General features: G+C 48.6%; 1 protein-coding gene across 1 annotated transcript in view; it reads right to left on the bottom strand.

Annotated features, from left to right (window-relative positions):
- LRP1B (LDL receptor related protein 1B) overlaps positions 1 to 18,365 on the bottom strand; it is a 1,355,016-nt gene that overhangs the window by 103,348 nt on the left and 1,233,303 nt on the right. The window contains 2 exon segments of the mRNA XM_075069829.1: positions 1,072 to 1,313; positions 3,570 to 3,689. Coding sequence (XP_074925930.1) covers positions 1,072 to 1,313; positions 3,570 to 3,689 — 362 coding nt within the window.

The raw sequence follows: 18,365 nt of genomic DNA, 5'->3' as shown, positions 1-18,365 counted from the left end.
TTTACATGATCAAACAATTCTAAGAGATTAGAGTTCTACAGTTTTACTTCACAAAGCAGTGGTGGTTTCTCCCTCATTTTTAACTATTGTTTCAGTCAGTGTTCCTGGATTGCCCCTTAGGTCTTTATTAAAGGTTGAGCTACGGTGATTGACAGCAGCTGAAGATCTGGGTTGCAGTGGGTACATTATTCTCTAGTTCTCAGATATAGTAACTGATTTTAATGAGAGGTTGCCTATTATTGTTAACAACTCAAATTCCTTCAGAATTTTTGGAGGTATATCAATTTATAGCCTTACTCCATTTTTTGTCATTTTATGTTTTTTTCAGTAATGCTTATTATTATGTCAAGGTCTCCATTCTTTCTTCCTTCCTTCCACTGAAAGCTTTCTTTCTCTCTCACACATACACATATTAAGTTACATCCACATCAGATCTCAGACTTCCTGTATTAGTGATGTGCTGCCAATAGTTTAACAAAAAATATCTCCATTAGCCTGTAATAAGCTTCATGTACCAGGGAATATATATGTTTGCAGAGAAAAGGTATTTGGAAAGAGAGAAGCAATTTGTTTGTTTTCCTGTTTAAATGAAATTAAGTTTCATAACTATAATTAAGGGAGGAAGTACCACCACTTGGCAAGCTAATATTAAATGAACTTTACTTGATTTTTGCTCTACAAGTACTTTTATCATCTACAAGGTAAATCATCTGTCTTACTAAGTGGTACCCAGAGAGGGGATAATCTCATTCACAGGCAAATAAAGCATAAGAACCTTCATTTTCATGGCAGAATTATAGTAAGGGTCTCCGGAAAACCCTTCAAAGCCCTCTCCAGAATATTACTGTCCCATAGAGTTTATAACTAAGGAAGGTACTAGTGATTTATTTTGAAGCACATGTAATTTGAATAAAGTCCTGATCAAATAAAAATTATTTCATATAGCATACACATCTGTATAAATTTAATATTTTCTCCAACCTAGACAAAATGGATGTATATCATTGAAAAGGAGAAATAAGTAAATAAGCAAAGATTTGCATCTTGCAATTATCAAGTTGGTTTACTTACGATCAAACCACTATTACTTTGTCTTCTTTCTCTGCCGTGGAGCTTTTTGTAGAAAATACCTCCTGGATTAAACTGAGTACTCCAAATAATCATATCACCTTGATAATATACATCCATCCCAGTTATCCTTGAATTATGTTCAACATGTGAAATTTGTTGATGAACATCACTGTAGTTGAATGGATATATAAAACCCAGGATATCAGTGTCATTAGCAATGTAGAGAACTTGATCTTCAGAGCCTGGGGATTATTATAATGAAATACAAAAATAAAGTGAATTTCAACTAACACCTAGTAAAAATCAATATTTTTCATTTGTATCGATTTTTTTTAGGGTTATTTGGTATAATTTCTTAATGTTAACAAGGGAACTTGGTTTGCATTTGCCCACCCTTATAAATACTATCACACTGTTAGAAGTAGTAATACTCTGGTAGTGCCTGCAGTGTGCTAGATGATATCCATACACAGTCCTTGCCTCAAGGAGTTTATTGATTAAAAACACAAGCAACATATGAATGGTAGGGGAGATTGTGGAAACATAGTAATATAATTTTAATACTCACTACTACATATATCCCATTTCATATTAATTATGTACTTTTAAAATTTCTTAAATAAACATAAATACATTAAAGGCAATTTTTACATGCTAAGATTTCATATGCATTATTTGAACTTGCTCTACAAATTAAGCAAGGGCAATGATCCTGTTTCCATGGAAGGTAACAGAGTTTTGAAACGGACTTCAATGGGAACACAAACGGAGTAGTGTCATGAATCATGTTCACCATTAAATTCAGCATTTAATCATAGTGGTCTCTGAGATACCCCAGTTATTACCTATCTGAAATGCCTGAGTACCATTAATATTATATATAAAATAGTATTCTCTGAAATCTATAAATGAAGTTTGAGAAAAAATATATAATTATTGGATATATAAAGAGCATACTAATGGTCTTTGCTTTATTTTAAAATTGAGATCATATTCGTCCACAATAAATGACTTACAGTAACTACCATCCAAGATTTCATGTCTTACGGATATAAGATATTCAATGCCATTTTCTCCCCCCACTATTGCTAAAAAAAATGTCATAATGGGAGCTATTTCACAGGAAATAGTAACAGAAAAAGTGGCCATGCAGTTATACCACACTATTCTGTGCCATCTGCCAGAATGGTGCATAGACAGACAGGGTAATGAGCATGACCAAAAACTTGTATGAAGACTAATTATCAAGAGATAAAGGTATTTATTAAATTATAAGCCTAATGTTAAATTCTTCTATGTCACCCTTGATTACAAGTAGCTACCTACCGACAGCAGCATGGTGTGCTCAAGATCCTTTATCTTGATCTTATTGGTTCCTCAATAGCAAATGAGGATTATGAACCCTGATAGAGTTCTTATTATGTGTAGAGCAAATTAGTATTGACTCAAGAGAGTCATAATTCTGTGAAAGGTCACTATTAGGAAAAATGGGGCATTCAGTGTTCATATGGCGTTGACTGTTGCCACCTATAATACACTATAACCTCACCTCCGCTGTAGGTTTGTTAGGAACTACCATGGAAGTACTGTGGACATACTTTCATATATCCAACAACTGAAAAATGACATTTCAATAGAGAATAGAAATTTAAATTATTTCACTCAGGCAGTGGATTATTGCTTGTTTTCCTTTTAAGTCAATAAAATTGGTCCTCTAAATGTTGTATAATGTGGAGGATCATACAACACTCATTCCTTAACACAGTCCATTATCCACGAGTATTTTGCCAACAATAATAATATATGCATTTGTATTCACTTTGAATTTATATATTACTTCAAAGCATTATGCTACAGCGGGTAAATATTATTGTCCCACTTCCAGTTTGAGACTGAGGCACAGAGAGATTAAAGTCAGATTTCAAAAAGTACCTGGGTACCTAAAGATGCAGATGGGTGCCTATTGGGATTTTCAAAACTGCCTATGTGAATTAGGTGCCTAAATACCTTTGGTAATGGGGCCCTAGGTAATTTGTCCAAGATTGCTCAGCAAACCAGTGAGAAAGCCTCCAAATACCCAGTCATTTGCTCCAAACGTTAGAAAATGTGTCCATGAAAAAAATCTGATTCTGCTCCCAGGCTTCTCAAACTTCAGTACAACATTATTAAATAACATCTTTATCTGACTTTTCAGTCATTTGTGTTTTAATATTAATATTATGTGTCTTATCCTTGTTGGAAAACATATTTAAGCAGGAGAAATTGTAGTTGGTAGAAATGTAAAACACATGTAGGCAAAGGGATAGCTTCCTTATGTATACTTGGAAAGATGGCTTTCTTGATGATCACAAGTAAATCTACATTGTTTGAAATATTTGACTCATTTTTCTTAACATGAATTATAAAGTCAAAATACAGTGGTATGCATTAAATATGTAAATAATTATGTAAGTAATTAACTAAATATTATTAATTAGGTATAATTTTTGTAGCCTTACCTTTTGCTATGCAGCTGTTATTCTTTTCCTTATAATTTCTCTCACATATACATTTGTATGATCCTTTAATATTAGTACACTGATGTGAACAGATGCCAAATATCATGCATTCATTGATATCTAGGGGGAAAAACACTCATCAGAAGATAATACATACTTGGATTAAATTTATCAGTCCACTGTTCTAGGATTCAGCTGAATACAAACTTCCAAGCACTTCATTCCTTCATTCCAATAGTGAACAAAACACTTCACCAGACTCTCTTCCAGTCTTATTTTGTCTCCTATCTTCCTATTCTTGTCGCTAATATCACTCCATTATCATTACTAAACATCTGTAATCAATTCTGAAGACTAAAAAGTATTATCAACATCTCCAAGGGATCTCTGTATGGCATGCTCAAAACTGTAATTATCACCATCTCATAGAAAACCTACACTTCACAGTTTCCTACTTACCTATTTCCCTTTCCTTAAAGTTGGGTTAGATTGCAAAGCTCTTACTCACATTTGTGAGTAACCCCACTGAGGTAAATCAAAATACTTGTGCAAGTAACTGCTCATCAATTTACCACAGTTCACAATATGTTCCTGAGAAAGGATATGGACAAAGTAGATCTTGTCTCACTTTTCTGAGTAATACTTCCAGCACAATAATCTTGACTGCTCTCAAATTAACTGGACACCCTTTACATTGCAGAGAGCACTCTTCTCAAGGTATTTAATAACTCCTTTCCCTTATTCTATTTGATCTCAGTACAGCTTTCAGGGTTATAGATTGTTTTCTGAGGAGCTGAAGAAAAATAACAATTTGGTATCACCAATATCTTCATCTAATAGTTTAAATTGCACCCCTTTAACGGATCTATTGACATTCCTGTTGGAAGTTTAAAATCATCTATTTACATCTTCCATTATGAAGTCATTTAAACTTCTGACTTTGGTCCTCTGACATTTCATTGTTTGCTTTAATCTTGGGCAATACTTTCGGGCAAATTATACACATATTTAAATCCCTTTATCTCTTGCCCATCTTCTTATCTTGATTTGCTTAGCTCATAGCTATTACTGAGGTCCTCATTCTTGTGAAAAGTCACATTTATCTCAACTCTTTCACTCCATTAACATTCTTTCCCACTCCCCCATTTTTCTGGAAATCTCAACATTATTTCTTCTAGGACAATGTACTATTTCTGTAAAGTGTTTTTGACATATACAAAGGACCATACACAAAAACATACACAAATTAAATTGTATTGAACTATATGTTAATTACAATTATGCAACTAATTTCTCTATGCATCTCATTGAGAAAATGCTTCTTTTTTCAAAGTTAATTTAGTCAGGATGGATGAAGTTTCCACATGTCAATGATCTTTCATTTTGAACAACCTAAGAAATAATCATTGCAATCTTAGTCTGGTGGCAGCTGACAGATAAAATAAAAACAAATAAACAAAAAACAAACAAGTTGTATGCGACATCTACTGATGAACTTAACAAATAGAACAGAATTGACTGTGAAGAGTGAGTTAATGAACAGGTGGAAAGAAGGGGAGAATCAACGCCACCCTTTCTGCATTCGTCAATACTTGTTCTTGGAAGTGGATGGGACAATCGACTGCTTAGTTAAGAGTGGTACAGAATGAAGGAATTTTGAGACAAGATGAAAGGGATTTTTATGCCCAAAGACTTGTCTGTACAATGTTTTTTTTCCTAGTTAGTCCAATGAAAGGTGTTACCTCTAAACAAATAATGAAAGATGAAGGAAAACTAAAAGCAGAGAAAGCTTATATTACTTTTCTGTCATCAAGGCATGTATAAACTCACATGTTTTCTGGCACTTGTGTGTCTGATGAGAAAAGGATTAAAGTTCATAATATGAGTAGAAATTCTGATGATGACTAAGGTCAATTTCCAGGAGTATTTGTTGCATGTGTTAGCATTAGTCTTGCACTCTGATGAACTGTCTTTATATAGAGGCATTAGCTCACTAAGTGAATTGATAAAGAAAAATTTAAATACCTTCGTTGGTTTTAAATACCCAGACAAATGGTCATTTACCATAATAAATGTAATTCTTAGAGAGCTGCCTCATTATAGACAGTATCCCCTTGTACTGCCATGTTTCACAGACTTTTTGGAAAGTAATACCTGTTGGGGCCACACAAATGCCCTCTTGTGGTCCCAAGGAGTCAAATATTTTTGGCATCCTTTCCAATGAGAAAGTATGACCTAATTTGTCCCTCACTCAAATAACCAATGAGCCCTGAATGGCATAGCTTAGAAAATTCTGGATCTTATCTTCCAGCACCTAATAAGCACTTAGTTGTGGATGGGTGTGACATTATCTGATTAAAATATGACCATATAGATCATTGTTGCAACCACTGTTATATATTTGCAGCAAATATTGTACAAAGGTTATTGAGTGAGGTGTCTATGAAAAGGTTATGATTATGCTATCTGTATACATTGTGACAGACCCAAATCAGTGGGGTACAGGAGTCTGGTCCTATTGGCATCCAGCAGGCGCCCGCCCACTTCTAAAGGACCTCCCCCCAGCCTAAGGGGAGGACCCACAGATCTGGGACACCAAGTAAGTACGTGGGACAATTAATGAAAAAACAGGATCGGGAGTGAGGTCATAGGGCTAAAATGAGGGAACTTGACGGGGACACTGAGCAGAGAACCCCGGACAACGCCCACTGCTCCTCAAAGGCGTCAAGAGAGCCAGAGGACGCCGCCCAGAGGAACTCTGCCCGGATACGTGAACAGACGGAGGAAAGGAAATAGGCCCTACAGTCGCAGGAAATCCCGTTGGCCAACCTCCTCTCCCTGGTGTTGTAGATGGCTAGTTTGGCCAGGGCTAAGAGGGGGTTGATAAGGAGATCCCGCGACTTCGTGGGGCCACGGATGGGGAGTGCGTAGATGAACAGGTGAGGGGACAAGTGCAACCAAAAACGCAATAGGAGGTCCAGGAGGAGCTGGAACAGGGGCTGCAACCTGGTGCTCTCCAAATAAATGTGGACCAATGTCTCCTTCTCACCACAAAAAGGGCAGGTGTTGAGGACAAGGGTGAAACGTGCCAAGTACACGCCCGTGCTCATGGCCCCGTGAAGGAGCCGCCAACTGACAACCCCGGCGGGCCTCGGGACCAGGGCAGAGTACAAGCTGGCCCACCAGGGCTGCTCACCCTCGAGAGGTGGCAGGAGGTCCCGCTATTTGGTATCGGGGCGGGACGCGAGGGTGAGGTAGTGAAGGGAGTGGAGCACCAGTGTGTACAGATATTTCCGTGGCGCGGTCTGGAACAGAACCGGCTGCAGATCGTGCAGCCGGCTCGCAGTGAAAGGGTGAGGGGGCCGATTGGGTCCACGCAGAACCCTCTCACTGTCAGCTCTCTGTCCTTTTTTCTCCAGCTCCTCACACACATTCTTCTTTCTCTGGCTCCCCCCTCCCTGACTGGAGAGAGCTCCTTTTAAAACCCAGGTGCCTGATTAGCCTTGCTAGATTGGCTGCAGTGTTCTATCAGCCTGTCTGCCTTTATTGGTTCTAGCAGGTCCTGATTACTCTAGTGCAGCCCTGCTCTGGTCACTTAGGGAACAGAACCTGCTTCTCCTGGGGCCAGAGTTAGCACTCCCTTCGACCGCTCCGCTGTAGAGGAAGGAGGGTGAGGGCTGCTGCTGCTGTTCCTGCTGGGCACTGGGCCCTCGCTGCTGTTGCTGCTGCTGCTACTTGCTGGCTGCTGTTCCTGCTTCTGCTGCTTCCTCTGCTGGGCTAGACCACCACCCCCATCCTCTCCTGCTTCAGCTTGCTGGCTGGAGTAGATTCCCCCCACCTCGGTTCCTGCTGTTACTCCACCTCAGCCCTGAGGGAGGGCGGGTGCTGGCCTGCTTCCCAGAGAGGGGGAGTGAGGGACCCCAGCTTTGTTGCTGAGGACACTTCTGAGCGGGGTCCCTCCTCTGCCTGGACACCAGACCACCACCACTGGAGCTGCTGGGGCTGCTGGGGCAGTTGCTGGCGAGCTGTTGGGCCCGGGAGGAGGTGGAAGAGGAGAAGGAGACTCGCCGCTGCTGGGACCGTGTGAAGACCACTGTGGAGGGGGTATTCCTGGACTGAGTCTTTTTCGACCTGTGCTCTTGTGTGGGGGGTTTGGACTGTGTCTGTTGGACCACAGGGGTGTGGCGTGAGCCTGCCTCCGGTCCATCTGTGTTCCCTTTCGCCCCCACCACCATCGTTGCCCTCCCCACCCCCGCTGGTGTTCCTCTGCTTTGACATCCTTCTCTGGGACTGAGCTGCTCGCCTGGCCCACCACCGCCATCCATCGTTTGGGCGCTGCTAGCACCAGCAGCCTACCATTGAACTTTTTGCGCAAAGTGTTGTGGGCGCTACACTCCCCCTGCCCTTGGACTAGCCCCTATCCTTTTTTGTTCTGCCCCATCTGTTCCCTCGTGGCCTTGCATTATGTTCTGCCCAGCCCTGCAGCTGTCCCGGGTCTTCTCCACCATTCCAGCTTGCCCTTTCCCCCCTACCGCTGTGCTCCGCCCGCCCTGATGGTCCCTTGCCTCATTGCCCCACAGCCCCTCTAGCGCTTGTGCTCTTCCCCATTGGTTCCCTAGTTCACTGCACACCCCCTTTCTCAATTGTCCCCTCTGATCCCCCTCGGTGCAACTTGGAGGAGCCGAACTCCCCCTGCCGTCGTGCCCTGGGACCCTCACGCCTAGGCCTTGGTTGCTTGCCACGCCCCTTTAGCTTCCTTTCTGGCACCCTCCTCCCCTGCCTTGCAGCTAGCAGGGAGGGGGTGGTTGCCTCCTCTCCTTCCCCTCCCCTCGCTGTTTGGTCCCCCCTCCCTCGCTCCGGGCTCCTATGATGCGCGGTGGATGCGCGGGCGGGAGACCCCTCGCGATTGCTCCCACCGCCCCTCTCACCCTGCCCCCGTGTCCACTGCCCTAGCCTCTACCTCGACCGCCGCTTGCCGATCACCTACACCGCCCGCTACTGAGGCACTTCGGGCGGCGGCGGCAGTATGGGTGAGACTCCGCTGCTGCCACGTCCTCCCCCCTTCCGTTCGGGGGGAGCTCCCCAGCGGTTGGAAGGGCGGCGGGAAGAAGGTAAAGGGCCGCTCACTAAAAAGCCAGGTCCTCCTGCAGAACTGCTCCTGCTGCGCAGGCCCCCACTTTCGGCTGCGGCATTCCTTCTCGCTATTCCTTCCACCAGCTCTGCAGGTGTCCCTCCCCTGGCCCCCAGGGCGTACGCCCAGGTGGTGGCAGCCCCCCTCGCCTGCCGGCTTCCCCGGGTTGGCGTAACTGCGCCTTCCGCTACATCTACAGCGGCAGGTGCCCCTTTCCCACCTTGACCGGAGCACGGTGTCCGTTGCCTCTGTGCCCGCCTTGCCCACGCCCATGGGACCTTACTGCGAGCGTTGGCGAGGGTGTGGGCCCTCGGCCATCGTGGCGGCCTCCAATATACTGTATGGGCAGGTGGTCTTCTTCCTGGCATCGGAGGCTGCCGCCACAGAGGGGTAGGACGGGCTGGCATGTGCGAGGGTGTTTGTTCCCCCTGGAAGCCGTGGAAGACCTGGGGGTCCGCTTTGGTCCTGACCTCCGTTCCTCCCTTTCCTGCCAATGCCAGGCCCTTGTTGCCCTGCCCTTTTCTGCCTGAGGCGCCCATCTCCATCATCAGCCCTCTTCCCCTTGGGCTGCAAGGACCCCACCCTCCGTCAAGTATCTCTCGTTCCGCGGCAAGTGCAGCTTCAATGCTGCCGGCACAGTGGTGGCGGAGAGGCGCTCGAGGGGTCTTTTCTTGGTCCCCCTACCAGGGGGCCCACTACCGAGTGATTATTCGACAGGGGAGGTCCAGTTGCTACCTCTGCGGTGTGAGGGCCACGTCGGAGGGATTGCCCCTTGGCCCAGCCCGGCAGGAGCGTTTCTGGGACCCTGAGCCCGGCGATTGGCGCCGGCCCTGTCATCACCGGCACCCCTGGTGCCCGCACCAGAAGCTGCCCCTCCTCCTCCTTCCGGTCCCATCACTGTGGAGAGAGAGGGTGCGCGGAGTACTGCGGGTGGGAAGAGGGACTCGTTCCAGGGGGACTCCTCCGCTTTTTGCTGTCCCGCCACTGCCTCCCCAAGTCTTCCGAAGCCATTGCCCTTTGCCCCCCGATCCGACCCCTGGTTAGCCAGCCCCGGGATGATGCCATGGAGGCTGGTCTTAGTGCAGGGAGCCACGGGCAAGCGGAAGGCTCGAACCTCTTATCATCCTTCGGATTCGAGGTCCCCCCCGGAGGAGCAGGAGGGGCCACTGATACCGGCCTTCCGCCCTTGCCCCTTGATGACTCCCGTCTGTGGTGCCGGCTGGGATGTCATGACAGCACCGGAGTATGCCACCCCTCCTCCGGTCCCTCCCCTGAAGCTCCCAAGGGGCCTCTCTCGCCCCCTTCCCGCTCCGAAGCTTGTGAGCGCTGCAGGGTATCGCCTCGGGTGCTTAGCAGGGAGGGGCTCTGGGGTGGTTGGCTGGTGATCTTCCCTTCATCTACGAGGGAGATCGAGGCCTGGGGACCCCGCACCAGGAGACCCTTGCCAGGGGCCTCCGATCTGTCACCTCCAACCTCCCCCTGTCCCCGTCCTTCCTCCGCTTGGTTCTGCTCCCGCCTCTGAGGTCCGCTCCATCTACCAGGCCGGTGGCACCCTTACGGGGCTGGCCGAGCCCCTTGGGCGACGGCCAGTCCCCGCCCCGTCCCCCAGGGGTATGTCTCTCTTGGGGAGGACCCGCCCTCCTTCCTAGGCGGGGATCCCCCATTGACGAACATCATCTCTGGATGCGAGCTTGCCACACGTGCCACCAGTGACTGCGCCCTGTCATCATTAGGGGTCCCTCCCATTCCAGATCCTCGACCGCAGGGATTCCACTGTCAGTGCCTTCACCTAGGCTCAGGATCCTGCCTCTGCCCCCTTCACAGATCTCTCCCTGATCCCCGTTCCTACTGCGTAGACCTCTCCCCAACCTCCTGTATGATGCCTATGCCGCCTCCTTGGGAAGCCCCCAGGGTGCGGCTTCACTAGTTTTCTGTCCCGGACCCACCAGGGGCTGCTGTCTCCTTCGCCACCCTTGTTGAACCGGGTGCGGGTGCCTGGGTCGCGCATCGGCCCACGGCCACGCGGGGGTCGCCCCTGCTGCCCGTCCTCGGTGGGCCACGGGGCTGTGACGGGTGGCTCCCACTGGGGGACAGTCATCGATCAGTGACCCCGCCCCCCCATGCGCTGGGGAGAAGCGGGTTCCTCGAGGCCGTGTCTCGCGTAACAAAGTCCAGCTTTGCGCTCTCCGGCGGTGGGGGGGAAGCGCTCACAAGCTTCGGAGCGGGAAGGGGGCGAGAGAGGCCCCTTGGGAGCTTCAGGGGAGGGACCGGAGGAGGGGTGGCATACTCCGGTGCTGTCATGACATCCCAGCCGGCACCACAGACGGGAGTCATCAAGGGGCAAGGGCGGAAGGCCGGTATCAGTGGCCCCTCCTGCTCCTCCGGGGGGGACCTCGAATCCGAAGGATGATAAGAGGTTCGAGCCTTCCGCTTGCCCGTGGCTCCCTGCACTAAGACCAGCCTCCATGGCATCATCCCGGGGCTGGCTAACCAGGGGTCGGATCGGGGGGCAAAGGGCAATGGCTTCGGAAGACTTGGGGAGGCAGTGGCGGGACAGCAAAAAGCGGAGGAGTCCCCCTGGAACGAGTCCCTCTTCCCACCCGCAGTACTCCGCGCACCCTCTCTCTCCACAGTGATGGGACCGGAAGGAGGAGGAGGGGCAGCTTCTGGTGCGGGCACCAGGGGTGCCGGTGATGACAGGGCCGGCGCCAATCGCCGGGCTCAGGGTCCCAGAAACGCTCCTGCCGGGCTGGGCCAAGGGGCAATCCCTCCGACGTGGCCCTCACACCGCAGAGGTAGCAACTGGACCTCCCCTGTCGAATAATCACTCGGTAGTGGGCCCCCTGGTAGGGGGACCAAGAAAAGACCCCTCGAGCGCCTCTCCGCCACCACTGTGCCGGCAGCATTGAAGCTGCACTTGCCGCGGAACGAGAGATACTTGACGGAGGGTGGGGTCCTTGCAGCCCAAGGGGAAGAGGGCTGATGATGGAGATGGGCGCCTCAGGCAGAAAAGGGCAGGGCAACAAGGGCCTGGCATTGGCAGGAAAGGGAGGAACGGAGGTCAGGACCAAAGCGGACCCCCAGGTCTTCCACGGCTTCCAGGGGGAACAAACACCCTCGCACATGCCAGCCCGTCCTACCCCTCTGTGGCGGCAGCCTCCGATGCCAGGAAGAAGACCACCTGCCCATACAGTATATTGGAGGCCGCCACGATGGCCGAGGGCCCACACCCTCGCCAACGCTCGCAGTAAGGTCCCATGGGCGTGGGCAAGGCGGGCACAGAGGCAACGGACACCGTGCTCCGGTCAAGGTGGGAAAGGGGCACCTGCCGCTGTAGATGTAGCGGAAGGCGCAGTTACGCCAACCCGGGGAAGCCGGCAGGCGAGGGGGGCTGCCACCACCTGGGCGTACGCCCTGGGGGCCAGGGGAGGGACACCTGCAGAGCTGGTGGAAGGAATAGCGAGAAGGAATGCCGCAGCCGAAAGTGGGGGCCTGCGCAGCAGGAGCAGTTCTGCAGGAGGACCTGGCTTTTTAGTGAGCGGCCCTTTACCTTCTTCCCGCCGCCCTTCCAACCGCTGGGGAGCTCCCCCCGAACGGAAGGGGGGAGGACGTGGCAGCAGCGGAGTCTCACCCATACTGCCGCCGCCGCCCGAAGTGCCTCAGTAGCGGGCGGTGTAGGTGATCGGCAAGCGGCGGTCGAGGTAGAGGCTAGGGCAGTGGACACGGGGGCAGGGTGAGAGGGGCGGTGGGAGCAATCGCGAGGGGTCTCCCGCCCGCGCATCCACCGCGCATCATAGGAGCCCGGAGCGAGGGAGGGGGGACCAAACAGCGAGGGGAGGGGAAGGAGAGGAGGCAACCACCCCCTCCCTGCTAGCTGCAAGGCAGGGGAGGAGGGTGCCAGAAAGGAAGCTAAAGGGGCGTGGCAAGCAACCAAGGCCTAGGCGTGAGGGTCCCAGGGCACGACGGCAGGGGGAGTTCGGCTCCTCCAAGTTGCACCGAGGGGATCAGGGGGACAATTGGCAAAGGGGGGTGCAGTGAACTAGGGAAACCAAATGGGGAAGAGCAAAGCGGCATAGGAGGCGGGCGTGGGCGCAATGAAGGGAAGGGACCAATCAGGGCGGGCGGAGCACAGGGTAGGGGGAAAGGGCAAGCTGGAATGGTAGAAAGCCCGGGGACAGCTGGCAGGGGCTGGGGAGAACATCAAGCAAGGCCACAGAGGGAAACAGATGGGCAGAACAAAAAAAGGATAGGGGCTAGTCCAAGGGGCAGGGGAGTGAGCGCCCACAACACTTGCGCAAAAAGTTCAATGGTAGGACTGCTGGTGCTAGCAGGCCCCAAAACGATGGGAGTTGGGCGTGGTGGGCCAGGCGAAGCAGCTCAGTCCCAGAGGAAGGATGTCCAAAGCAGAGGAACACCCAGCGGGGGTGGGAGGGCCAACGATGGTGGATGACGCTGATAAGGTAGAACATGACAGATGGAATCCAGGAGGCAGGCGTTCACGCCACACCCCTGTGTTCCAAAGACAATGCCAAACCCCCACCACAAAGCACAGGTCGAAAAAGACTCAGTCCAGAAACCCCCTCCAACAGTGGTCTTACACACGGTCCTCAGCACGGGCGGGTCTCCTTCCTCGCTCTTCTCACCCTCTCGGGCCTCCACAGCTCGCTCAGCAACTGCCCCAGCAGCCCCAGCAGCTCACAAGTGGTGGTGGTCTGGTGCCAGGCAGAGGAGGACCCCGCTCAGAAGGTCCTCAGCAACAAGAGCTGGGGTCCCTCACTCCCCCCTCTCTGGGAAGCAAGGCCAGCAAGCCCGCCCTACCCTCGACGGCTGAGTGAGTACAGCAGGAACCGAGGGTGGGGGGAATCACTAGCCAGCAGCTGAGTAGCAGGGAGAGGATGGGGTGGTGGTCAAGCCCAGCCAGGAAGCAGCAGAAGCAGAACAAGCAGCAGCAGTAGCAAGCAGCAGAACAGCACGAGGGCCCAGTGCCCACAGGAACAGCAGCAGCAGCCCTCCCCCCTTACCTCTACAGCGGAGCGGTCGAAGGGAGTGCTAACTGCCTGCCCCAGAGAGAAGCAGGTTCTGTTCCCTAAGTACCCAGAGCAGGGGCTGCACTAGAGTAATACAGGAACCTGCTAAACCAAATAAAGCAGACAGGCTGAAGAACACCTGCAGCCAATCTTAGCAAGGCTAATCAGGCAGCCTTGGGTTTTAAAAGGAGCTCTCTCCAGTCAGGAGGGGGGGCAGAGAAAGAAGAATGTGTGTGAGGAGCGGGAAAAAAGAAAGAGCTGACAGTGAGAGGGTTCTGCTGCTGCTGGAAGACTAAGGAGTACAAGCATTATCAGACACCAGGAGGAAGGTTCTGTGGTGAGGAGAAAGAAGGTGTTTGGAGGAGGCCATGGGGAAGTAGCCCAGGGAGTTGTAGCTGTCATGCAGCTGTTACAAGAGGCACTATAGACAGCTGCAATCCACAGGACCCTGGGCTGGAACCTGGAGTAGAGGGCAGGCCCGGGTTCACCCTAAACCTCCCAACTCCTGATCACACACAGAAGGAGTTGACCCAGACTGTGGGGAAGATCACTGAGGCAAGCAAATCTGCCAATAAGTGCAGGACCCACCAAAGTAGAGGAGGAACTTTGTCACAGCATGTATCATTTTTGTATTTTAAGTTGTAAGTATTGGCTCTATACTTGGATTTCAAATGTTTGCTCCTGGGGTAACGCCCACAAAGTAGCTCACCAGCACATCTTGGAGGAACTGTTCAAATTAAGCGGCTCATCAAGAAACATTTGATTGACAATAGACCATCGGAAACACCCATCTACGCTGAGTGGATAGTCATGTAAAAGTGTTGTCCGGAGTGTAGGTAATGGCTTCCCGCAATGACTGAGGGAAAATGGGCATGAACATGTGATTTGCCCATGTGACTCCAAACTCCATCTTGTTGCTGTAATTATCCACAGTAAGAAGAATGGGGTGCCCTCTACATGACAAAAACTATAAAAGACCCTGGAAACACCTCCATTTTGTCTTTATTCCTGCTTCTTACCTATGGAGGAACTTTGCTACAGGCTGAAGCTCTGACCAAAGGACTGAAAGACCTATCCAAGCTATGGAGGTACTCCAGAGATTTGACTTAAGCCAGCAGTTTATTTCATCACTGCTACAAGCTTGAACCAAGAACTTTGTCATTACTGTATGTAATTGACTCCTTTAACTCTCACATTTTTTCTTTCTTTCTTTTTATAAATAAACCTTTACATTTTAGATACTAAAGGATTGATATCAGTGTGATTTTTCGGTAAGATCAAAATTATATATTGACCTAGGTGTGTGGCTGGTCCTTTGCGATCAGAAGAACTTATTATTTGATGAGACTGGTTGTAAAGAACCACTCATCTCTGAACCCAGTATTTTTGGTGGTGAAATAAGACCTGGAATGCCTGAGGAAACTGCCTTTATGTTTTCTTGCTAGCCAGTGTGGTGAAACAGGAGTTTACTTTTGTGGCTGTTTTGGTATATCTTACAAAAGAATAACCACCAGTTTTGGTTGGGTTTGCCCTACTTCTCAGCAGTTCATCCTGAATTTGGCATCCTCAGGTGTGACACATTAAGGCATGGTTACAATGAGATCCTGGAACTGATGACCCACTTGAGGAGAGGATAGTGCTGAAGAGGACCCCTCACTGATTATATCATTATTACTATTATTTATTATTTTTATTACCATAGTGACTAAGACCTCATTGTGATAGGTGCAGTAGAAACACTGAACAACAAGACAGTCCTTACCCTAGAGGGTCTTACAGTCTAAATATAAGACAAGAGATGACTCATGAATATAACTAGATGGGGAAGTACAAGTAAACAATGAGACAGCATTGGTCAGCATGATAGGCAGTGGTCTCTGCACACCGGCAGCCTAAACATAGTCAAGTTTTTAATAAGCATCATGGCAAAGGGAAGTTTTGAGGAAGGATTTGCATGTGGATAATGAGGTGGCTTTGTGGATATTTATGGGGAGTGCCTCCCAAACATGAGGGAGAGCATGGGAGAAAACACAAAGGTGTTGGTTTTTTAAATTTAACAAGGGAGCCATGGAGACTAACATCATCGGCTGATCAGAAGTGAGCACTAGCAGCTCAACAGCAAATGAGAGATGATAGATAGAAGTAGACTGACAGTGAAGGTTCTTGAAAGTGAAGATAAGCAACTCTTGTTTGATACAAAAGAGAAGAGGGAGCCAGTGGAGTGATATAAAAAGAGGGGTGATATGGTCAAAGTGATGCAATACGAAAATGACCTTTGCAGCAGCATTCTGAATGGATATGGGTGAAGTAAGCTTGCATTTGTTAAAGCCAGAGAGAATGATGTTATGGTAATTGAGACATGAGATGCTGAGAACTTGGTTGAGAGGTACAGTTCTGTGTGTATAGGTACGAAAGGGCGTATTTTAGAGAAGTTATGCAGAAAAAAACCCAACAATATATAGATATAGACTATATATAAGAACCTAGAAAGAAGCCTGAGTCAAAAAAGATGCCCACGTGATGGGCCTGAGTGACAAGTGTTGTCCACACTGATCAAGAAAGAAGGTAGCATGTTAATAGGCATTAAGGGTGGTCCCAGTCCTGGCATGTTAAAATGGAAAAAATCTTTGTGATGCTGAGGCCACCTCTTATGCTGATATAATACCAGTATGCCTTTGTAATAGATTTCATAGGTACTTGTTGAGTTCCCAGTACAGATGGATGATGCAGAAGTCAAATTTGGTTTTGACATTGCAGAAATTTCTCACTGGGTTCATTTCTCAGAGTGATCTTTTTGATGGTTATGTAACCTAAGTGCTCATTGAAAACATAGATACTACAGCCTTAGATCCTATTCTGTGTGACAACAACTTTTTGGTGTCACAGTGGCCATGATCAGTTTTCACCAAAAAGGCTAGTAGTGATCGGACATCTAATATAGTGAACACTCATGAAAATGAGGCAGGAACAGAGGCTAAAATAGGGAGAGAACAAGTTAAAAATTACTTAAACAAGTGACATGTCTTTAAGTCATCAGGGCTTGATGAAATACATCTTAAAATACTCAAGGAGTTGACTGAGGATATATCTGAGCCGTTAGTGATTATCTTCAAAAACTCATGGAAGAGGGGAGAGATTCCAGAGGACTGGAAGAGGGCAAGTATAATAGCAATCTATAAAAAGGGAAATATGGACAATTCAGGGAATTACAGACCAGTCAACTTAATTTCAGTACCCAAAAATATAATGGAGCAAATAATCAAGAAATCAGTTTTCCAATAGCTAAAAAATAATAAGGTGATAAGTAATAGTCAGCATGGATTTTTTCAAGAACAAATTGTGCCAAACCAACCTAATAGCTTTCTTTGATAGGGTAACAAGCCTTGTGGATGAGGGGAAGCAGAAAGTTTGGTATATTTTGACTTTGGTAAGGCTTTTGATACAGTCTCACACAGGGGTGAAAGTAACTTATGGGACTTACCGGTACTGCCAGAGTCCTGAGGGGGGCGGGGCCTCTTCCAGAAGAGTCATGGCCTCATCTGGAAGAGGGGTGGCCTCTTAAGATTTAAAGGCCCTGGGGCACCAGCTGTGGCTAGGAAACCCAGGGCCTTTAAATCAACCAGGGGCTCCCAGCTGAAGAGGTGGCTGGGAGCCCCCGGGGGGGGAACCCTGAGTTTTGCTGCTGTGACTGGGATTTAAGGGCCCGGAGTTCCTGCTGCTGAGAGGAGCCCCAAGCCCTTTAAATCCTGGCCCCAGCCTGGCCATGGGATTCAAAGGTCTCTGGGCTGCCCGCAGTCACGGGGAGTTCTGAACCCTTTAAATCCCAGCCCGGCCGCCAGACCTGCGGCCAGGATTTAAAGGGTTCTGTGCTGCCTGCAAAGGCAGGGACCTCTGAGCCCTTTAAATCTCAGCCGCAGCTGGGATTCAAAGGGCTCTGGGCTGCACGCAACCACAGGGAACTTTGAGCGCTTTAAATCCCAGCCCCTGCCCGGCTGCCGGAGATGGCCGGGATTTAAAGGGCTCTGGGCTGCCCGCAGCAGTGGGGAGCTCTGAGCCCTTTAAATCTCAGCTCCGGCCGGGATTCAAAGGGCTCTGGGACCTTTAAATCCCGGCCCCAGCCTGGCTGCCGGAGCCGCGGCAGAGATTCAAAGAAAATGTTCCTAAAGTTCAGTGACACAACCTCCCAAGAATGAATATGCAGAGGCCACCTCAATGAAGAGTACACTTTAGTATTGTTGAAGAAAGGCCTGAAAAACCATAAAGGAGCATATCATGTTTTTCAGAAGTATCAAAAGTTCATTTTACAGTACTCTTTAAAAAAAAAAAGAGCCCATAAACTCAAGACAATGTCAGTAAGGCTATACCTTCTAACTGAATGAAACTAATTTTCTGACAGTTCCTGTGTTGTTAATTCTTTAGTTTGCATTGCTAAACTAGAGCCAGAATAAAACCAACCAAATTTCTAGCAGTAGTATTCCATATTATAAGTACATCATGTGTGGTTAGTTTCATAGTCCAATTACTCTCAGATATAAAATCACATCGCATAAGTATACAAGATTTTTATTAGCTGTACAAATGTATTAGTGCAATTCTATGAAATGATTGTTTGTGATGGCAGGGGGCAGGGCTCAGCAG

This window comes from Chelonoidis abingdonii, chromosome 10, assembly GCF_003597395.2.
Source record: "Chelonoidis abingdonii isolate Lonesome George chromosome 10, CheloAbing_2.0, whole genome shotgun sequence".
In the NCBI taxonomy this organism is placed as follows: domain Eukaryota; kingdom Metazoa; phylum Chordata; order Testudines; family Testudinidae; genus Chelonoidis; species Chelonoidis abingdonii.
The sequence above is the reverse complement of the archived record's forward strand: the minus strand, read 5'-3'. Positions and strand labels throughout refer to the sequence as shown.